The sequence below is a fragment of the Gopherus flavomarginatus genome, chromosome 3, assembly GCF_025201925.1.
Source record: "Gopherus flavomarginatus isolate rGopFla2 chromosome 3, rGopFla2.mat.asm, whole genome shotgun sequence".
In the NCBI taxonomy this organism is placed as follows: domain Eukaryota; kingdom Metazoa; phylum Chordata; order Testudines; family Testudinidae; genus Gopherus; species Gopherus flavomarginatus.
This window is the reverse complement of record NC_066619.1, coordinates 34,589,652-34,613,678: the sequence shown is the minus strand read 5'-3', so window position 1 is coordinate 34,613,678 and position 24,027 is coordinate 34,589,652. Positions and strand designations below refer to the sequence as shown.

The 24,027-nt window shown below is 37.8% G+C and overlaps 1 protein-coding gene and 1 long non-coding RNA gene across 5 annotated transcripts in view; one reads left to right on the top strand and one right to left on the bottom strand.

Annotated features, from left to right (window-relative positions):
• Window positions 1–24,027, bottom strand: part of LOC127048067 (uncharacterized) — an 89,610-nt gene that overhangs the window by 15,473 nt on the left and 50,110 nt on the right. The gene's annotated exons all lie outside the window — the stretch shown is intronic.
• Window positions 1–24,027, top strand: part of ARL15 (ADP ribosylation factor like GTPase 15) — a 369,916-nt gene that overhangs the window by 309,530 nt on the left and 36,359 nt on the right. For 2 of the 4 annotated variants that reach the window (XM_050947137.1, XM_050947138.1), the window contains one exon: window positions 4,410–5,697. The exons of the other annotated variants lie outside the window; for them this stretch is intronic. In XM_050947137.1, coding sequence (XP_050803094.1) covers window positions 4,410–4,497 — 88 coding nt within the window. In that variant the 3' untranslated portion in view covers window positions 4,498–5,697. Of the gene's footprint in view, window positions 1–4,409; window positions 5,698–24,027 lie in introns of those variants that run through there. 4 annotated transcript variants of the gene reach the window in all.

Here is a 24,027-nt window from a genome sequence, read left to right as displayed (position 1 = left end):
TACACATTAGTAATGTCACATATGAAATTAACTTTCGGGCCAGATACTAAGCCCATGTACGTTGGTTTAGGACCACAATCATCATGGTATTGTGCTGATTTACACTTGCTGAGGATCTGGGCATGAACCTCTGCCAGTTTTTGCTTAATCTACATGTTGAAGAAAGCAATGTTTGAGAATTATATTTCTAGTGTATTCAAGTGGGAGAGAATAGTATTTTACATGTTTGGGGAGGCGGGTTATTGATTACAGAATATGGTATCAATACAACTTAATTTTTGCAACATGACAAGACCCCATTGTGGGATGAAGACCCAAAATGGCGACCACTAGAAGACGTTACAGAAGTCTTAGTGTTGTGCATTTAATTCATCATATTTCTTTCTAACCTCAGTTTTTAGAAATTTTGTAGTCCTGTTGTAAATAATTTAAAATATCAGTTTAAGACAGATAATTGTATGTTAAGTGCAGCATATCTGAGGCAGGAGTTCGTAGCTTTATATTCAGCTTAGAATCCCATAGACAGGAAGAGATCCTTTTCACCATTCAGGGAATAGGAGAAGACAGAAGAGCTCCTACCGCTTTTGTCCTACTGTAATGAGAGATTGTGCAAGAACTAGGGTAGGTAGGCTGTTCACACAGTTTCAAACCCACTCAGACATTTTGGTGGTGGTTGGGTTGCATCATGCCTAGAACAGTTGTGAAAATAGGAGCAGAGAGAAAAAATCCCTTAGGGAATAAATGTGTGAAAATGAAGGAAAGACATAGTTGAAAAATACAAAGAAATGAGGGGATGATGGAGGGGAGATAAGTTAGAGAGAGAATTCCAACAAAAATGTAGACCATATATACAACATAGGGCACCTAATTATGCCAATCTGGCTTTTGAGTCACTGTCTTATCTCAGATGCATAGTGCAGGCTTCTTTTTTAGTCTGAAAATATTTGTTTTTAGAATTGAATCACATTTTGTATACATAAGAGGGCAAACACTGGTTTGAATTACAGGAGAAATGTTTGTGTATGCAAACTAATTTCCAAAGACTTCAAAATAGTGGAAACAGTTCCTAAAGCCCTTGACTTATTGAGGTTCATCCACTGTAGTGTAAAGATTAAATTGGATAATGCAATAACGTACAATAAATTATTCTGAAGATCACTTCTATGGCAGTGTTGTTAATTATAGTCCCTTTCTATATCTGGGTTAGAGACAAGTCAGCAAGCAAGCCTTTTTCTCTATGGCTGTCCCCAGAATAGCTACACTTCTATGGGTATTCCAAACAGCTGTTCTGTGGTGTCATCACCAGAGGTTCCTACTCCAAAAGCCACTACCTAATGATCAGCTTCCTCTTATTTCAGCAGCCACCAAGATTTGGGTTCTCTGGCTGTGGATATTTTGGAACATTGATCAGCCTCACAGAGACAGAATATTTGTGCCAGATTGTTAATTTAATTTCTATATTTTATTTACATACCAAGAAATAAAAAAAACAAAAAGAATGGGATTTTAAATTTTTGTCAAGAAAACAATTTTTCCTTTACCAATTTACCAAAGGGAATTTTGCCCTGTTTTATTACTCAATTATTGACTTTGTTTTGGAACATACTGTCACTGAAATGTCAAGATGTAGCCTAAAATCATTTTGTACAACAGTATGACCTGGTAAGTGGTTGTTCCTTTTGCTCTAAGTTGCATGAAAACTAACCTGCTAGTGTGCTTGGTGCATTTTCATATATTGTAAATTTTAAAGCTTAAGCTCAAGGACTCCATCGTTAAAATGCAATTACCTTTTGATAATCAGCCTTGGTTGACCTTATTTCAAGCATTAAGTATAAATAGGATTGTAAATTAAGACTTGTATGTAATCAGTGGGGCAGATGGCAGTGGTCTACCAGTAGGGGGGTGTATGGTAGGCATTCTGTAGGTTAGAGGTCTGAAAATCTCAGTTTACTCAGCCATATTTGTCAGCTTAACACCAGCAGGGTCCTTTTATCAAGTGGTTATAGTGAAACCTTGATTTGTTATGTTTTTGTACAGCTTTCACTTCCTCTCCATACTTAGCATTCAAAGTGTATAAATGTTGTTGACCTAAATTGACCTTTAGTATAATTTCTACTATATGAAAGACTTCAAGATACATACCTTCACTAGATTACTGTATATTCTAATGATTTACCACACTGACTTATAGATTTAATAATAATTATATGAAATAGGTATCCTAATAATATTAAAAATTCGGTTCTAAAATTCTTAACTGTCTCAAGATTTTAAGCAATTTTTGCAATGTTATTGCAAATTTTGAACTTGTACCACTGATGATAATTTTAATAACATTTTACACAAAGGGAAAGCCCAGTAAATAATGATTTGGTAACTGCTGTTCATAGGTAAGTATTCCTACACTTTTGTCTATTCTTGATTTTACATCATCTTTCTAGGTTGTTACCAGCCTGACTCTGCATTGTTTAACAAATCTAGGTTTGACTATTTCTGAGCTGAGATAGGCAGCTGTTCCCACTTCTTTATTTAAATAGAAATATCAACTTTTCTGATAACTATGATCAAGATCCCTAGTAATGCAGTTACCTTTATAGATAATTGTAGATAAGTAATCTCTCCTACCTCACTGTAATATTTTTAATATAGGCTTCTGTCTAGCACATCATCTAAGTATCTTGTCAGAACAGCACATACATTTAATAAAATTGCTACAGATTTCTAGTATTTAAATAGGTTACCAGGTAAACAAAACAATTGTAAGGGAATTTTGAAGAGCTTAAAGGAGAATGTACAGCTTGTTTAGTCTTTAGAAGATTTAGTTAATGAGTACAGAATCTAGTGCTCTAGGACTTCTGATACCTTATTGTGGTCTCTGGTTGCTACCACAATACAAATAAAAATAATAATTACTATTATTGTGCATGTTTGTGGCTATTTTTGAGAGTGGAAAGTTAATATATCTTGCAAAAACATTCCTCAGTGCAAGAATGTTCAGACTAAACTTTGTAAGGACAAAATATTTCTATTTGTTTGTTGACAATCGCAAACATTGATGCATGTAATTGCAGTTATGATAAAAGTCTATTTGACGTGTCAGACATTAGTAGGTTTTCTGGATCAAATACTGACTAAGGAAAAAATATGTTGGAATTTTCTTGACAAACACACTTAATGAAATCCATTATACCTCTTTTTTTCTTTCTGAAAAAAGACCAAGAAATGAATTGAACCTATTTTTTTTCTTGATAATTTATTTAAACCAAAATGAGACTATTGTGTTTAAAAGAAGTAAAAAGAAGTGTTTCAGTGAGTTTGGGAAGAACAACCAACATATACCTGGCTTTCTTTACTTGTCTATAAGTGTTTCCTGCATTATGGCTGCTATCATGAATGTCAATGAAATCTTTACTAGGGGCTACATCTTGCCAAATATTTTCTGTCAAGTATTTTGATACTCTTAACATTTGTCATTAAAAGTTGTATGTACTTTTTTTTGCTATATGACTAGTGTAGAAATACCACAGTGAGATTTAATTTAGTCAGAAAGGTTAACAGCTTAACTGTCATTATTCTATATCAGTGGTTTTCAATCTTTTCTGGTTTGCAGCCCCTTAAAAAATTTTGAAAGGCAGGGCAGACCCCTTCTGAAAATTTGACATAGTCTGTGGACCCACATGAGTCCATGGACCACAGGTTGAAAACCACTGTTCTATGGTAATAATACTAATGTTTAATTTTATTGTACCTAAAATATGCTATGTGCCAATCAGAGACAGAAAGACAGCATCTCTCATACATAATACACATTGTTACCTTGATCCCATTAATATCCCAGTCTTCGCTGTATAGCTACAAATGAGTCAACTGGTTGTGTAAGTCATTTGCATCTAGCATTCTGTTGCTTGAGGTTCCCAGGAAACCTCTGCTGTAATTTACCATTGAATCAAGTACATAAGTTTGGGGAATTTTTTGACAGTTAAATTTGTGTGTGTTACATATTTTGGTTGATCAGGTAGTTACAGATGTTTACCAATAATAATATGGTGCAGCATGTCATGAGGTTGATTTTAAAGCACAAGCCCAGCTGTTTATAAAGTTGCTTGCTGTTCTTTTTGTGAACACTTGCTTAATATACTTTACTCTGTGCCTTAAGTGCATATAATTCTTTCTCAGACCTCCCATGCAGTTAAATGTATTGGTAGAACGGTGGCTTGCAAAGCAGGTCACTCACCCCTAAAGAAGACACTTTCCGGTCACAACATATAACCTGTAGTATAAGAACAGCTGTGGGATGTGATTCTAAAAATGTGTCCTCTGGGTTTTTTCCACGTTTTGTTTTCAAGAGACTAGCTGTAATATGAAAGAAATGTTAATTTTTCCTCTTTTTTTTACTTTTTGAAAAATAGATCAAAAAATATTTTGAACTTGAACCTCTTGCACGAGGAAAGCGCTGGATTCTTAAACCCTGCTCCCTGGATGATATGGACGCAGTAAAAGACAGCTTCACCCTTCTGATACATTTGCTAGAAGAGAGAGAGCTTGAGCCTTCAAGAATGTGAAAAGCTAGGAAAGAGGACTGCTTCTCCAATCAGCATTGTACCTGTTTATTCTGCTCCCAGCTTAATTATGATTTGGTATCAAGACTGCGTTGCGGCTTACAGTAAATATAAACTTTCATTTAGTGCAGAAGATCCGTTTGTTAAAATAAATGTGCTGTAAATTGGGTATAGGATTATTCCAGTTAAGTCATCACACTACTGAAATATAGGGAGTTACTCTTTGCTTACCACTAATTCTGCTCACTGCATGTTTTCTCCCTGCATTATCATAAAAATATACTTGATACGGAATTCTGAATGCACAAAGTCACAATCTGTAAAGGTTGAAAAAAAATACCACCAACTATGTTTTCTGAAAAGTAAGTGTCATAAGAATTTGTGGATATTACTTTGTGTGTTAGCTAGTTTGCTGACCCCAAGGACTATCTGGAAAGGACGGCCACTGAGAGTACCCGTAAATCATCTTACAAGCAAGGAAATGTCTTGATGCAAAGTCTAGTCTGAAGTCTTACTGAATGAAAATACAAATACCTTGCTGGTTGATTACTATTCTAATTCTTAACCCTTTCAAAGGCACAAGCAGTGAAGTTAGTGGGAGTAAGGGAAAATGAGACACAAACACAGAGTGTGCACATATCAGCATTTGCTATGGATTTTGGATTATCTGGAATATAAAAACAGCTTGCATAAAATTGCAGCTACAACTTAAGTAGATAATATTTGTTAAAAAATTAAATGGGTTGAATAAAATAAAGTTCACCTGTTTTTTTTAGTGACTATGATTAAAGAGCAGCAAGAGTATATGTATTTTAACTCAGATGTGGATGCATGCTGGATAAATAGCATGACGTGTGACATTTCAATTAAGGGATCTCCTGTATCTCTCACTCAAAGTAGTGTTGTTATCACAACTGTGCTCCTACGTCTAAACTATAGTTAAGGGTCTGCCAATATCTCTTGTTATAAACCCCTATTTTCAGGATTTTAAAAAAAGCCTTCAGAAATTTGCTGAGGACTGAATGTTAGTAAAAAGTTTATTAATCAGAACCACAGTTTTGAACAAATTTGGAAAAATTCCATTCAGTTCAAGGAATGCAATACATATTCCACCCCTGAGCCCCAGCCACCCCAGGTTTGCAGCTTCTCGGTTCATTGACTCATAATAAAACCAGATATCACAACAGGGTGTAGAAATCAGTAGATGTTTGGTACATACCTTGTGTGTTGTGCCTCGTCCACTGATATCCTGCTTGATGCATACCCTGCAATGGCATGTTGAGGGTATAGAAATCCATCTTGATTCTGTGTTTCAGGTTTTGGAAAATCTTCTTAAACTACTTTTCAGAGCTTTATGCAACATGTCTTTTCACTCTGAAGATTCATTTAAGTTTATTATAGTTTATAACTAGTTTGAGGATAAGAAAAAATAGTGAGGGAGAGCCTATAAAAGCTGGTTCTCTATTTGTAATGTATTCTTTGTTAAATTAACTGGTTTCTATAACTTACCTTTTTAAGTTTCCTTGAACTATTTGGATCACTTCTTGCCTCACTTGTGAACTTCTCTGAGGCCCACTTCAATATAAGTGTCTGGCCTGGTAGAGGCTACTTCAACTCACTTCCTATAATCAAAACTAAGTGGGGGTTCCTGAGTAGTTTCTGAATTATTTGTGTAATAGAAACTGAGAGCTGAAAGTGACCAGAGCGCTAGAATCTGCTGGATAGAGAGCATCTGGGCTCACTGACACTTTCCTCTCCCTCTCTTCCCCTATCTTTGTTGTTCTTATCCATGTGCTGCTCCAAGGCACCTCTTCTGCAGATACTCAGGAACTTAAACTGTTCATGTTACTCAAAACCAGCTCCCAATTCTCCTTCTATGAATTGGAAGCACGCTTGCTGCCCCTCAGGTATTGCTGTGCACCTTGAGTGGGCTCCCTGCACCTGAACTAAATAGGAATTGGGATCTAGTTTAGAGCTTCCAATTCATCCTTTCAGGTAACACGAACAATTTAAAGTTCTCAAGCATCTGCAAAAGAAGCTGTTTGGAGGAGGATGAGCGTAAGAAGGGGGGACAGGCTGCGCGCAAAAGGGAAGCCTGCTCTGAGAGCAAGAGGAAGGGAAAAGGGAAGCATTCTAAACTTTAGCTGCTTTTCAGTTTAAAATTAGAGAATGGGAGGAACAATCTTTTTACTATTTTCTGCCCTGTGGCCCATATTCGATGTAATTAATTAAATTCACAACAGCTGTAAATGAGACCAACTCCACTTACGTCTTACTGTTGTGTAAATTAGTGAATTTGATGCAAAGGTCATAGGGGGTTTGATATTAGTTTGGTCATGAGATCTCAGCTATGCACTGTTGGAAAGTGCTACATAGCAGTGATATCAAGAAGGCCCAACTAGCCAATCAGAATGTGGCTTTAGCCATACTCTCTTATACAGTATATTAGGACCTTTTGATGTTTAATTCTTTTCTTTAGGAAAACGTCAACTGCACAGGAGCAGTGAATTTTTTTGTAATGATTTTTAATTTGCATATTCTTAGTAATCGCTCTATACTACAGGTTGAAACAATACCTTGTAACTGTTACAAGGATTCAAGAAAGGTGTTTAACATTACTTTGAATATGGTTCTGTTTGTGAATGGATTATAATGGATTTGTAGATTTTTTAAATGTTTAAACACTTTCACCTTTTTTATGGAGGGATTAAAAAATTCATAGCAGTTCATGTCACACTTTCTTTATCTAAAGTGTTCTTGAATATTCTTAATACAGAATCTGTGAACACCACACAATGTTTATTCAGATGACCAATCTCAATTACTGTTTTCTCTTCTTGTGCATTCATCGTTTAGATTAAATAAATTCAGTCACTAGGAACGAGCTAAGTTCCATGCAACTTCATTAAACAGTGAATATTGTCTTTTTAAAAAAAAAAGATATTGTGGTTTAAGATATTCTTAAGCCATCTGTTAAATTACTTTCTGGGTGTGTGTTTGTATGTGTGTGTGGATGTGCCCACACTGGGCGGCTTCTCAGACCTATGTCTGTCTGCAGTATTTCAGCACTCAGAATAAAAACATTATCAATCAGTATCCAACAACAGCTGTTCTTGACATGCTTCTGTCTGACGCCTAATGTTTTACAACTGGCCTCCTTTGTCTAGGAGTTCTGAGCTGGTCATCTTGTTGCTTCCATGTTATGTCCCGTGCTTGTACGAACAGAATTTGCAGTGGTTTTGGAAATCCTTGTTAGTGTTTTTGATAGTCTTTCTTGCTGTATAATGTGCGATGTGTCTTAGTTTGCATATTCAAACGTGCTGTACAGAAATCTGTGATGTATTATTTCATTTACTTTCTGGCTTTTCATTATATTTATAGAAGTTACAGATTTTTGTACCTTATTAGCTACTACAGTTGCCTTTTTGTAATGGCAATTAATTTATATTACAAAAGTTTGTATCTTTTCTGTAACTGAGTATTGGTTGATAGTTAAATGTCATATTATCCTGACTTTATACTAAAAATACATCATCTAGACTTAGTAGTTGACCCATTCATATAGGCAACTGCAAGACCAGAGGAACTTGTACTGTCTGATTTATACATGATTTCCACATGAAAATAAACACTGAGTAGAACTGAAGTGGTCAGCTTGAATCTTTTCAATATTCATTTTTGGAAGTACATTTTTCACTACCTTGAAACAGATTTTCAAAATACGTGCTTTGGGGTCAAAACTAATGATTAATTTGGAATAATATGACATATCTATGCATAATATAGATATTCAATTGGTATTTCTAGCTGGTTTATTTTCTTAGTGAGTTTTGCTATTTTAGAAATGTTTTTAAAATATACTGTGGAATTATTGCAGGGCTACAAATGGAAATGGTTCCTAGTAATACAATTACTTCAGAAGCTCAGACTGAGAAACAAATACTTATGTAACTAAGTGAAGATTTTAAATAGAACTGCGACATTACGATATGGTTCATGTACTGAGGAGAACACCTTCAAAGTGTAAACAAATAAACTTATTCCAAACAGTGCAATGGAAGGAAAATAACTCCCCAGACAGTTTTGGACTCCAGTGCAACATTATCTTGTCTCATACTGTTTGAGTATACAAAATGCCGGCAAAACAAAGCTGTTAAGCAACTGATTGAGATACAGCATTGGTCAGGCTGGCTGCACATTTCTGGTTTAGTTTCCAAAGTAGGCAGTTATAACATATCAAGACTAGGATGGAATTAGGAGATTTGAAAACTAATAGTGTTTTCTTCATGTTTTGTTTTCATATTCACAGATGAATGGAAATCTAATAATCATGCTTCATTTAATAGAACTTTAAAGAATTTTCATTAGTTTATTAGCCCCTTGACCTGATAGTACAAACAAATCAGAACATCTGTGTGTCTGGAGTATTGCGTTAGCCAGCCAAACCACTAGACTAACAATGGGGGAGGGAGAGAGTGCTTTATCCCATGCAAAAACATAGGATCTCTATTCCTCAACTACCTCCTGAAGTTGGACTGGACCTTGAAAGGCAGATAGGGCCACTGCGCTCTGTGACATGTGGTGATAGAGCACATCATTTCCTTTCCCAACCTCGTAAACCACCACGTAAAGTGAATAATTTCCATCTATTGTATGGGTTGGTCTGAAGGTCAGGCTAGATTTAGCTAACCATATGAAACTGCTGAGCTCCATGATGGCTACATTTAATATAAATTAAAATTATAACAATAAGAAAAGAAAAAAAGCATTGTCTCCAATGCATTTACGAATTCACAGAAGTTCATATAAAAATGTAACATTTGTTTCTTGATATCTTTGCATGGGAAATATGCAGAGCAATCTTCTTTGTAAAATAGGAATTTGCAATGAGTACACTGATTTCCTCTGCTTACTGTTACTCTTAGAAATGTCCTTACTTTTACAGTCCAGAAAGGGACAGAGTCAAATGAAAACACAAAACCCCTTTTCAAATAAGTAAAGGGCATGACAATGGACGGGAGTGTTTTTAATCATTTGGGTGGCAAGCCTAGCAATGTGTAAATCATAAACACTTTAGAAATTCTATTCAGTAAAGCAGTCAAAGGTTTGGAATATTTAGAGAAAACTAAGAATTTGGGGTTGCAGAAGAGGGGTGATGTCTGGTTCATGTCATTAACTTGTTGCTACTATGGAAATGGAGTGAAATATTGTCCAAATATATCCTATTTTATAAGGAGGATCTTTGTAATTGTAGGCCTAACATTTTATACATTAGAAATTGGAAGTTTCACATGTGGAAAACATTATTTTCCTAATTTATTGAAACTTGCTCACCTACTATAACACTGATACATTAATCTTGAAGACTTTTTCTTTCACAAAATGTATACAATTGCAGAATTAAATTGATTCCAATATTAAAATGCATTATATATTACAAAATAAAACTATTGACAAAGAATTATCCTTACCCTTTTATATCAGCCTACTTACACTGGGGGGAAAATAGTCCATCTCTATTACTATGAAACATATGCTGAATACATTACATTTGAACAGGCAATGGAAAGAACGTGCATCTATTAAACAAAACAATCTAAAATCATACATTTGTAAATGTACTATGAGGGATTTCGCTCAGTTTAGAGCCAAGATTGGTTTTACTTTTAATCAGTTATTAATGGGTGGAATGCTGAATCATGGAAATCCCAGGAGAAGGATTCTTGTACAGTCGAAATAGTATCAATACCCTGCCTCATCACAAAGAAGTTTGCAGAATGAGCTGCAGCATGACTTGCATACGCAGCCATAAAAAACAAACCGGGATTTAAAGCTAATCACCCAGCAGAGTAGCTAGTATTTTAACAACGTCGCAGTATTGGATTTGCAAGGTTGATGATTTTTCAGTTTTAAAAAGGCATTTCTTTATAATTTTATTGTAAATTGCATTTTGGGCCTGTCAGCTTTGACATGGTCCTTATAAAATAACAGTTCATGCTGTGAATTGGAATTGTCACTCAATTTCTATACAAGTATTTCTAAATCCATTTCTGACCAGTGGCATGCTAACTTCCTTAACTTCTTGAGGTCCTAGATCTACCCTCCACTACATAATGCACATCTGTATTTTTTCAGAACTAACTACTGTCCTCACACACACAAGTGTGATAGCTGCTATACATAAGATAAAAGTGATTAACACCAGGGATCTAGGTAGGATCAGGCCCCCAAATCAACTCTTGATCCCAACTTTAAGAAAATTGTGGTGTGGTTTTCTAGTTTGTTTTGAAAGAACAAGTTTCCATTATTAACAAAACTATATCAATGCTATTTCATTAAAAAGTCCATGTAACGTACGCACAGTATTTCTTCAGGGGACCCACTTGCATTGCAGTATGTGAAGGGAACTGACCCTATTGTCGTGCTTGTCATTTAGGCTGTCTAAAGCTCAGGGCCGGCGCTTCCATTTAGGTGGCCTAGGCAATTGCCTAGGGCACCAGAATTATTGGGAGGTGGCATTTTGCTGGGGGGGGGGAGGCGGCTCCGGTGGACCTGCCGCAGTCATGCCTGCGGAGGGTCCCTTGGTCCTGCAGCTCCAGTGGAGCTGCCACAGGCATTTCTGCGGATGGTCCGCTGCTCCTGCTGCTCTGGTGGACCTCCCGCAGGCACGACTGCGGCGGCTCCACCGGAGCCGCGGACCAGCGCGCAGGGCAGCGAAATGGCCGTGCACCTAGGGCGCTAAAAACACTAGTGCCGGTCCTGTTAAAACTACTGTATTTGTGGAATTGTTTTTCTGTTTAAGAATATTTAAATATACATGCAGTCCCTGCATTCCATCCTGTTGTTCCAAAAAGGAAAAGCTTGAGAGACATTGACTGCTAAAAAGGTAAATCAACAGAATAACAATCTTTTTCTTAATCAACTATTACTAAAATGCAGTGCATGCTAACCAGAAAGACTTGTTCCTCCTTGGTTTACACTTGCTTGTCAATGTCTGCGCTCCCCACGTTCAGTGACACCAGTGCTAATTAAAGTAGCTAATCATACTTTGGAAGATAGTAGATCTTTTGTGCCAAACTGCCCAGATGTCACTATGCAGAATAGTTCATAGTTTGCCCCATTACCTCTACAAGCATGACCTTTTGTTTACAGTAAATACAGTACCATAAGCCTGGTAAAGTCATCACATACATTAAAGGTATTAGGCACGTTTATCTCACATTCCTATCTATTAGCTTCTTCCACAATTAACATGATCCACAGCTGAAAAAATAATTAAAGCTGTCAGTGATAAACGGGGTGAAATTGTCAGCCCAGGAAATGGCAATAATACATATAAACGATATTACAAATGTTTATCTAAAGGTACTGAGATAGTATTGTGAATTTTATTAATCAAGGTGCTTTAATTCGATTCATATCTGAATGAAACTCTTAATATGGTTCAGTATAAAAGTAAACAACTCAATATTTTAGTGGAAAGTTTTTTGTATTGATTGCTTTATATCCTTTTCTGTGATAGTTACCGTACAAACTGAGTACCTAATATTCATCCTTGGAAGTCTGTAGCAGAGCCAGAAATAATCCCAAATCTCCTAGCTCTGAGACTGAGCTACAAGATTATCCCCCTTCCCTTCCTGCTCTGCATAGACCGTGAAAATAGGATTTCTTAGCTTCCTGCAGGTAGTGGCCTCCTGAGCGTGGGCCCAACCTCTGAGATTAGGATCTGAATTCTTCCACTGTTCAGGATGTATGGATCTGCTGAGGTTTGGGTTCAGGCACATCTCTATTGAGACATGATGGCAGCATGAGAGCTTAGCATAACAGATTGTAAATAAGCTTCTTGCCTGCTCTTAAAACTTGCTTTAACCTCAAAGGATCTTTAATATTGAGACTTCATGATCCTTTGGTATGCTCATACATTATTATTAATCTATTGACCAGGCCGTTAAAGAAATCACATACTGTGGTGAACAAGAATATTTTTGTTATTTCTCCTATAAAGGCAGTAAGAAATAATCCAGCACAGCTGTTTTGGTGAGGGAGTAGGTGGTCTGCTGATTCCTGCTATGCTGGTAATTCATGAGAATTTCAGCAGTCACTGTGTTGCTTTCACCTTTTCATGTCAGTCAAATCCACCAGAACAGAAGAAAAACTTTGCCTCATTTGAGACTGGCATTTTATTTTCTGAGATTCAGGTGGTGGTGATGGTGGTGCTACGTAGGTTCAACCAGATGACTTTTGGGAACGATCTGATATTTTACCTGGCTACTTAAAGCTAAGTCCATTGATGACAGATATTTTCAGTTACTTTCTTTACCTTCAATTCAAGCCCACACTTGAATGTTCAGAAGTATGGCTCTTCCTTTAATAAAAGTACTGTCAATAGTAACGCCTTCACATACTGTTTCTTCTCTTTAAGCATCTGAGGGGGAGGATTCCTAAAGGAGGTGGCTAGACAGCTCCAAATATGCCTGGATAAGATTAGATTTATTTTTTATTCATTCATTTGTGCCTCTCCCAAAGGACTGCTTAACTGGGAACAGTACAGACACCACCCAACTCCCTCCAACAAAATTAACCAGCAGAAAATTAATAGATGTCCATCCTACCTGTTCCATCCCTGAGAGGAGACAACTAGGGACAAGCCTCAATATAACTGCTGATCATGGGATGGGTAGAGAGTAAGTAAGACTCCTGCCTAAAATGGCATCCTGGACATGGAAGGAGGGGACAGGTGGTGGTGGGGACTCCAAGAGACATTGAAATCCACCTTTCAATCAAAATGAGCTACTACTGACCCAAGAATGAGGCTATGGGAGTTAAGAGCACAAGGAGCTTCTATAAGACTTGCTGAGCTAAGGTCCTCAGTGCAGAAATGCAGGCCTTGGAGAGATCCACCACCACCACCACCAGCACAGATTCTACTGAAAGGGAATGGCTGAAGAAAGAGGCCCAGCTGGGTCAGAACAGGAGAGGGCATCAACGGCTATACCCCAAAATAGTCTGATGAGCAAGCTGTTTATTTTCTTTTGTGGGGGAGGATCTGCTTGAGACATTAGTAGCAAGCTCCTTGCCCTTTGCATAGAAAAAGCACTAAGTGGATATAGGCTCGATCAGCAAAGGGAACACAGGACACCTGCTGTGGATAGTTGACTTCAGCACAACAAGGTAAGATGCTTGTGAAACACAGGCCACTATTCTGAATTACATGTACATCACAGTCCAAGGAAACAACAAACCCCATATCCTCTGGCATTAAGATAATATGGAAAGGGGACATTTTCCAATGGCCGCATGTCTTCAAACCTGACATATTGAGCTACTTTTTTATTAGGCAGGTGGCTAATACATTTGAATGTATTATCTGGTACTCATATTTTGGAGGCGATCAAGAATACACAAATTCAAGCCCTTTGAATGAGAGTGGATTCATGTACAAATTGATTCTAAATCAAGGAATCATCACATTCCAGTTCAGCATGGAAATGAGGCAGCTAGAGCATATTGTAAAGAAGTATGGTCTGAGACTCTCTGCTCTGTGTCCCCTCCGTGGGTGACCATTTACGAAATGTCTCCCAAGTATCAGGCAGTTATGTTTGAATGAGAGACATTTGGCTGAATGTCATCCTGAATAAGCTCAATGCAGTGCTCATGGATCAAAGGAAATGATTGGAAGAACTCACCATTATTTAGGAGTGAGGTTCTTGCTCACATAACAGATCCATAACTTTCACTGTTCTGGTCAGAAAGTAGCTCTGTAAAATAGTAGCATCTTCTTCAGTAGAACTGTTCCCTGTGTGTTCAGTTATGTATGCTCATTTCAGTGATTAAAACAGCTTCTTCAACTACTTTATACCCCTATTAGTACTGCAGAGCCAACTCAGCTAGAGGAGTGGTCTGTATTCTAGTCCTCCCTGGGTATTGGGACCTATTTGGTGTAATAGTGTGTAATACTAGAGACTGTGGTAGGAAGAGTGATACAAAATCTTCTGCAACATTCTGAACACAAATGGTTCAAATTGTCTTCCATTCTGAAATGCAGTGGGATATTGACGATATATTTGAATTCTATATTAAATGTGAATAGAAACAGCCTTTGGAGCATGTGAAGCTAGTGCTGGCAACCCTGTTCCCCACAACACCTAACTGGGGAGGCAGAGGAGTGGGGACTGGAAATATGGCTAATCTCAGCATTCATCCGGGGGGAAGGGGGAGATGTGCTTCTAGCCTATAGAAAACCTTGAAAAGGTCATTAGATGTAAAATAATTGCTAGAGATGAGTGTCTCACTGGTGTTTCCCAAAGATCGTGGGTTATATACAATGCAACCCCAGACACCCAAAACTTTCAAGGGCATCCTCTAAGGCGAAGACTGCCACAAACTTACTCTTTGCTAGCTGCCTGAAGCTAAGCAAACAATGTGGCATCTGGTCAAAAGAAGGGTCTGTCCAGTAGTGTGAGAGACAGTATGATTTAATGGAGAAAGTACAGAACTGAACAAGGGACTCCTGAATTCTCATCCCAACTCTAACCCTTACTTCCTAGCTGGCCCTAGCTTTTCTATGTATAAAATGGATTTACTGCTGCTTACATAGATTATACGACTCTAATGGGTGATTCATTTGTAAACCTTTGTAAAGTTCTGTATAAATGCTGAAATGTACCAGAATGCACACTCAGCACTCCCAGTGGCTTGGGGGCTCCCACCCCTAGACAATAATCTATAATCTAAAACCTTATATACTGTTCTTTTTGCGCACACATGGGCACTACGTCTCCTGCAGAGACAGGTTGTTAGTGACCTATGAGCCTACTTTTTCTCTCTCTCAAAAAAAAATTGGTAGCTAGTATGGAAATTAGAATTCTCATATTTCAACCAATCAAGTTTTGGAAAACATGTGACCTGTTTTAAATATTGAAAACTAATCTTGTTAGATTTGGACTAATTTTCAGCCATCCAAACCTGAAAGTGAATAATTTGTGTAAATTAACTTTCTGATATTGCTATGAACTATGTATCTCAACAAGGCTGTTCCCCAAAATGCATTATTGCTAACCAGCCAGCTCTGGAATCCTCAACTCTCCTGGGGTTAATATAATGACAAATTAATGTTGCCTCTGTACTTTGTAAAGTTCAGATGAACAAAGCTTGGAAAATTTCATACCTCATTTTGATGTTTTGAACAGTCCTACACTCCTCATCGGAACATTGCAAAGATGAGCCTTTTAAATAACTTAGCACACTATGCAGTACCCTATTAAAACTAACCTCATTCAATGCCAAGGTGACCTGATTTTAATTCTCTTTTTAAAAGATTGTGAAAAGAAAATCTTATACAGATTTCAATCAAAATTTATTTTTTCTTGTTCGTATGGGTGGAATTATTACCTGTTCAATCAATGAGAAGATGTATGTGATCTTTTAGTCAATCTTAGTTATTGGGGTGGGGGTGACTGACTACTTTTTCTCATTTACTGTATATTATCCTGGAATATCAATCCTGTGGCACCTTATAGACTAACAGACGTTTTGGAGCATGAGCTTTCGTAGGTGAATGCCCACTTTGTCGGATGCATGTAGTGGAAATTTCCAGGGGCAGGTGTGTATGTGTGTGTATATATATATATATATATATATATATATATATATATATATATATATGCAAGCAAGAAGCAAGCTAGAGATAACGAGGTTAGTTCAATCAGGGAGGATGAGGCCCTGTTCTAGCAGTTGTTAGTCTACAAGGTGCCACAGGATTATTTGCTGCTTTTACAGATCCAGACTAACACAGCTACTCCTCTGATAAAAGATGTACATGTAAGCTATATTCTTTGAAACAAACTAAGCTGCTCAAAACTGCTTGTTTAAAATTTTTCTATTAGTTGAAAATAAAGCTATCTTACATTTTTAATATACATTTTTAAAAAAAAATTCAGATGAACTGAATCATGTTCCCTTTTATAACAGCACTTTTACTCTAGCAGGAGATCCCAAAGTCCATTACAAGCAATGGGATGCAGCTGCAATCGGTGCCATACACTACAAAGATTTAGGGGGGAAGTGAAGAATAACTTCAGATGTAACAAGTGATTTTTAGGTAGGCAGAATAGATTTACCTAAATTAGGGCATAGCCAAGATTTCAGATTACCATCTCTACTATGTTCAAATTTGATTGAGGTCATTAATGACCACAAGTTGTTCAGATTTCAATTTCACATCTCATCCAAAGGACCTAAAATAGCTGGGTTGATGCCTAACTACTGAAGAGGACGTGACTGTGGCTCTGACTGCTCATCCATGCCAACCATTCTCCTTTTCCGTTATGCAGCAATAGTATTCCACAAATAAATATTTGGTGCCAAAATTAAAGTTACACCAGTGAAATAGTAGAAATCACTGGCCAGACATTTACAGGCAGGATTTGCTGAAGTGGTAAAACAGTTTTTGACTGGAGTATCTTCTTCCATAGCAGTTGAGAAAAGAATTCCTTATTTGTACTAGCTCATTCAAATTTGAGTAAAACAATTGGCAGTGTAAAAAGGCAGGAAAGCTAGCTTTCCTCTTCCAAGCAACGAACAAAAACCACTCAGCAGATTAAAATATCCTGTTCTAGAAAACCTGGTGGACCCATTGATATACACAAATCTACTCAGTTCTCAGTTATAAATCTAAGGTATTAAGATTTGGAGCCTACCATCAGTTATCAGATTTCCCCATCCAATTTTATTTCTACAGTTTAAAAAAACAGAAAATGCGGCTGTGTACTCCATGTGGCATTAATTGAACAGTGATGATAAATCCACAAATTTCTGAATCATAACAATGATTCAATATACTGCAGTGATTTTTTTTCCTTATGTGTATTTTAACGAGGAAGAATTTGCCTTGCAGCAATTGTTTGTAAGGCAGCGCAAACACAAGTTTTAATTTTGTCTTTAACTGTCATTTTAAAATAATGGATTTTTAACTGCTGTGTTTGATAGTGATGTAGCTCAATGTGAGGATTTTTGTACTTCATAACTAGCAGAGATGCCAATTCTTGGATCACAGCTTTACAAACTTGTTCAGGAAGCATTCTTTGCTCTAATGTTCCTCCATCTCAAACCTGCTTTGTTGCTTGCTGGACATTTGTTACCTAATACTTACCCCTACAAGCCTGCTGAAGCTTCTGCTAGTACACAGGGTATGCCAGAGCAAACACTAGATGCTTCAAGACATGGGTTTTTCATGCCTTCTAATAAGAAACAAGTTTCAGAAAGTTAAAATAACATACAGTATGCTTTTATTTAATGCAAGTAGATGGAAGTAAAATATGCTGACCTTTCTACAGTTAGTTTTCTTGTGAACATTGCAAAATGAATGTAAACTCCCTCAGCCCACACAACTTTTCCAGATGTATCATTCTGGGCTCTGGCTAGACAGCTGTAGAGTTAAGTGGGAGTGCAGATAAGCATGCTGTAATGAGATGTAGGCCTCCACATGGTAAGGTGAGTGGCATAATTTTTTCCTTCTGGGTTGGTTGTTCTGAAAAGACTTTGTCCTTTTAGTCACACGTCCATATTTTAAATATCACAGTCACATGCTCTAAACACATACTAGCATCATAAATAGGCTCTTATGATGTGTTTCTCTTACACAGCGGGCCCATGAGTAAAAGTGATACTAACATGGTCTGCACAAATGTATTACAAAAGATGGATGGGAAAGAGAAGATCTTTTCAATAATATTCTTTACAATGTAGCTTTTTTGTGTTTGATTCTTTTTTGGAACATTATTATTCAATAGCTATAAAGTTGTAACATTCATATATGAATCAAAGAGTCATTCTTATTTCTGGAAAAGACCCACACTTTTACCCTACATTCCCTCATTTAAGTATTTATGGTTGTTAGGTATCTATAGACTACACCCATGCTCTTTCGTCACCGATAATTGATGCATGTACAAAATCCAGAGGGGAGAATATCATCAAAGGAGAAGCATTATAGCTGTACATAATGCCAATGCATATACTCAAGAAGGCACTTTTGAAACTCTTGTCATGTATGGAAATAATTAAAATATCACAATTACTTTTCAACCGTGGGAGGAAGTTAGTCTGAATTCAGTTAGCAGAATTGCTATTAAGGCAGATATTGGTGTCTATGATTAATTTTCTTCCAGAATGCCAATGTCCACAAAGATTTTTTTTAAGCCACAACTGGCTTAGGAACTCTCATTATCATAACAATTAAGGGTTTCTTCCAGATAGGAAACAGACTGGTCCTCATTTTCAGCATGGGTGTGGGACCTGTAGCAAAACACCTGTTCTAAGTCAACTATTAGCTCCTTCAAAATGTCAAAGTCAGCACTCCTTTGTAAGGTGGTAGACAGACTGTGCTGCTCATCCTTCAGAGACTTATGGGTCTAGTAGGTTCCCAGATCCATCTGAGGCAAAAGTTTTCTCAGCCACTAGACTAGAACAATGATGGGTTAGTAGAACATTGCGACTATCTGTATTCCACAACCATCTGTGAACTGTTCCTCTACAGCATCCACACAAGACACAGTGTCCAGTGACCTACATTGATGAAACTGGAAGGTAGAAGATTTGGAGCATTGATAGTCAAAGAACAAATCCAATTAGTTGATGGCTTAAGGAGTTTGTATAATTCAGTGCTGAATTAGATTCTTCTCAAGCACCAGTGCCTTGTTCTGGAGGTGACCTGGGCTGCAAAATCCTAACCAATGGGCCTTATATGGATAGCTGCCAGCTCACCAAGACAGATTGCCATCAGATCTTCTAATAACGTTGACTGTATCTGAGAAGTACCTGGCTGCTAAATCTCTAAGGAAAATCTAGGTGCAGTCAGGTGTGGTGGTAGCTGTTCTGTATGTAGCATTGTCCCTCTGAGTCAGTACAGAATCAATGCCTTAGTATGGTGTTTTAGAAGCACCCTGCTACTAGGGGTATAACAGCAATAATACGGTAAATTATATTTCTATGGCATGTTCCCTCTGAGTATCTCAAACTTCACAGACTATATGAATTAGGCCTCACAATGCCCCTGTGAAGCAAGGAGGTATTATTACCCTATGTTTCAGGCAGCGAGCCTGAGGCATCCAGGGATGCTGACTTGTGTGAAGATCACACAGGGAGTCTTGGCAAAGCTGGTATTAGCACCCAGGCTTACTCTCTAATGCCTTAACTATGAGATTATTCCTCTTTGTAAAACCAAGGTTCTTATCCCTTTCCAATAAAAGCCCATGGTGTGAGGGTGTTAAACTCAGGGTCCCAACCAAATGCAATTGGTTACAAGGTACTTTCATTTCCTGCTATAAGCTATTGTGTGGTGTACTGTTACAAAGCTGCGGCACCTGACTGCAGCTGCATTTCAGAGGTGGGTGAAGTGATCCCTGTAGGTAGCTTATATTTTAGTGTTTGTAAAGCCTTTCAGGATAAAAGGCACTATATATTTATATGTATTGCTATGTAAGATGTAGCCTTACCTGATATAAACATTGTGTTCATAGGACTCAGCTCTCATGCAAGTCATTTAACAATTGTTTCAGTAAAAGATGTTAATTCTGAGGTGCCTTTTGTCTGAGCTGTCTGTAGATCTCAGCATTTTCTTTTTCTTATGTACAACAAAGGATCCATTGGACATAGTTTATCTCTCCTAATTTGTAGCAAAACATGCACATTTATCTTAAGAACAATGTGAGCTCAAGCCCAATGAGCCACAAAGAAAGGATATCTGTTTGCAATTTAGAAACAGTTCTTTTACATTTTTTTGAACCCTTGCTACTGGATTAAATTGTACTACCAAGTCATCTCAGATTTATGTATAGTTTACATTGTTGTTTTAAAAGTATTATTCATGTCTTGAGCATCTTTCAAACCAATTAGTTCCTAATTTTCATGCCACGTGGATTGTGCTTTTTGTGTGCAAAGCTGGGCTGTCACATTACATATAAAGGGTTTCAAAGTTCAAATTGATTCAATTTAAAACAAATGAGTTCATGTGGCTATTTCAACCGCATGTACAAAATACTATGTGCAATTTATTTAGAGCTTAAGTGGAAATTAAGTAAAAGAGATTCAAACTCTTTAACATCAGAAGGTTTTTGAGACTGGAATACTTTTTTTAAAATGAAAGCATAATAAAATAAGGACAAATCAACAGGGACACAGTTTTATATTTTGTTTGAGAAACGATGCCTCCAGCTGCACAGTATCCTCTACTTTGGTTTCATAGCAATAAAAAAGGAATAACACCACATATGGAATCATCAGCACCACACCTTGCAACATCCTTGGTTTTTCAATAGGTCTCTCTACATCCTGACCTGGTCTGACCCTGCTTAACGTGAGAGATCTGATCAGCCTGCACTAATACAGCTACACAAATGATGCCTGAGTTAGGAAAAAAAAATGAAGGAAAATATATCTAGCCTCTTCCTGGTTCTCCCATGGAGGCTGCACATCCGTGGTACTGAGGTCAGCTTCAGTACTGTAGTGTCCATTGTTCTGCGCTGCACTGAATGGGTTGAACAGAATCTGTGTGAAGAGTAACTCTGAAAATGGAAAAACTGAGCACTTGGATTTATTCTGCATGTGTGGGAGATGAAAGGCAGGGGCTACAAAGTTGGGTAGGAAAAGTTCATTTTTAAAAGTCAGAGCTGGGTTTCTAAATTGGGATGAATGCCTGTGATCCACAGAAGGCAGAAAGAAACTTGGAACTAGATCCTGCAACTCTTACTCATGCAAAACATCCTTATTCATCCTGTGATTCTCATGTAGTCAGGGGGGCTGCATATATGAATAAGGATGACTTGGGGTAAAGGCTGAAGGATAGGGACCTGGGTTTGTATGATATGAAATGAAGCATTAGGGTTTAAAATCCCAGTGAAGGAGGAGGAGCTGCCACGTGGAGTGAAAAATAGTGTGTGTAAAGCTTCAGCCTTTTAAGGAAAGCTATCATTTTGCCTCAGTCTGAACTTCCACTCGAGTTAACTGGAACCTGAGAGCTCCCCACTCCCTTTGGTCTATATCATACCATGCTTATCACCAACACCTCTTCACAACCTCCCAGGCTCATTTTCCATGGAATAATGTGATAGGACTCTTGTGATCTCATTGACTGAGAACCTGTCCTAGTGTAAGGAATAATAGGCATGACAAGGGAGTAACCATGACAATAAAGGGTTTTTATAAGTCATTTATACTGACATGATGTATCACACCAAATTACTTTCCGAAAGTCACTTCCATCATTAGTAATTTCCTCTCCTCCCTGCTCACCCTCATGCAGTAACATAAGGCAACTAATGCATGAATACACATGCAGAATCCCAGCCTGGGCCTTGGGAATGCTGGGTTATAGGAGAGAATAATACCCTCTGGCTCCACCCCTCCTCCCATCATATTCAGGCAATGAAAACATTGCAGCACATTTGGGAAGTCATAGAAAGTTTCCTTGTCCTTCCCTATCAAAGTGGTGTCAATCTAGAATGACTGAGTCATGTACTCTAGAATGCATGGGCGTACATTCACTGTGTTGTCAAAAGTTACCAACATCCAAAGGGAAACAATTAAAATCACTCTTGATATGCAGTTCTTCTATGTGGGCACTTTATTATGAAATGCTACAGAAAGAGCTGAGAAGGGGTATTAGGTTATGGAATCATATCCAAAACGTACTGTTCAGCTGCTGGATTTCCCATTGCCCAGAGCCGCAGAGAGATGAGTGTTACATTTGGATTTAAAATCAGTGCCACAGCCTGTGTTTGTGGTAAGGCAATGAGGAGCCATACAGGGAAGCAATGTTAGCCCTGAGCAATGTATCTCTTTCTCAAGGAAGCCCAGTCTAAATATCTAGCACAGTCTTTGAAACTTTATAAACTTTTGCCTTGCTTCACAATTTTAAATAAAAAATAAACTGGTTGACTGATTAAATGTAGCATATTGTAAATCTTCTAACTGTCATCTATCTTCTGGAGGACATACACACCAGGGCAAACATTCGAAGCTGCAAGAGCCTTGCCAAGAGGAGATGTGTTTGCTCCACATTCTAAACATATGACGCAAGTTTTGTTCTGCAAAAACGTATCATTTAAATTAAAGAGTTTTTGTTCTTGAGGATAAAAGGAAAGAAAACAAACACAAACATAACAGGCAGAGCCTGTTTACAGTATTTAAATGGATTAAGTATGTTTCACTGTCTTGACTATATCAATGCATTTATAACTGGCAAAATTAACTAAAGAGGCCTCTGGAGCTAAATAATGGTGGTAAAAAAGAATAGCCTTCTGTCATGAACTTTATGGAATAAGAACTAACTCTATTTATTCGCTTTTATTTACCATTGGGTGGTTCCAGATTTTCCCCCTAGTTCCTATTTAAACAGGGTTTCTTTCTGTTAAATTTGCACTCAAATGGCTGTCAGGAAAATTTATTGCAGTAATATGAGTGTTTGTGTCATTGTGGATTTAGACACACTTGCTACTTTCCGAAAGAATGTTTAATGTCTTAGCAAAAAGTCAAGTACCAGTCACGTCTGCAGTGGCTGTGAGGCATCCAATACCTAGATGAGTCCATTTTAAAACTCAAAATAAAGCAAACAAAACAATGAGGCCCAATTTACTATTTCTTGGCTCAAGTGATCCATTCTTCTGCCTGCCATCTAACTGCTGAACACATTATCGCCCAGCCAGACCTTGCAGCCAATCTGACTAATGCAAGTACTTCCTTCTTCAGTCAGCCAATCACCCCTTTCTAGGCACCAGAACACAATGGCGTTTCTCCCCCCTTTCTTTCTCATAGATTCTGAGACACAAAATTACTGACTTTTTGAAAAGTCAATTCTTTCTTTGCTTGGCGAGCATGTGTGTGTGTGGGGGGGGTTTCCTTCCTTTTCCTTTAAATCTTTTATGCTGAAATGGAAAAAAAGCTTTTTTCTCCCCTTCCTGTTAGTAGCTTCATGTTCACTTTTCCCTCCTCTAATCTCCTCCCGGCCCCCCGCCAAAATACTGGTGGCTCTTTGTGCGTGTTAGAGGAAAATATTCATCTTGAAAAGGTTCTTTCTGCTACAAATGGAAATCAGTAGATTCTCCAGCCCCCATTACATCTTGTGAAAGCTGTAGAAAACACAATGCTTCTTTGACTGGCTCAGGCACCCGTAGCTCATCGACACTGCTATGCTACTGCTGCTCAGGCAAAGCAAGTGCTCTGCTCCAGGTCATTTCAGTCCATGGTGCTAACAGCACTGTGCTGGCTGATGCTCAGCTGGTGCATAGCAAAGAACCTTGTGCAGTTTGTCCTGATGGTCATAGAATTCAGAAGAGCCTTCAAGTAGTCATCTAATCCATCCCTCTCTCCTTCCACCCCACCCTTGTGCTAACGCAGCATTAAGTATGCCTAGGCCATCCCTGACAGATTCTCAAAAACCTGTTGATGAGATTCCACTACATTCCTAGGTAAC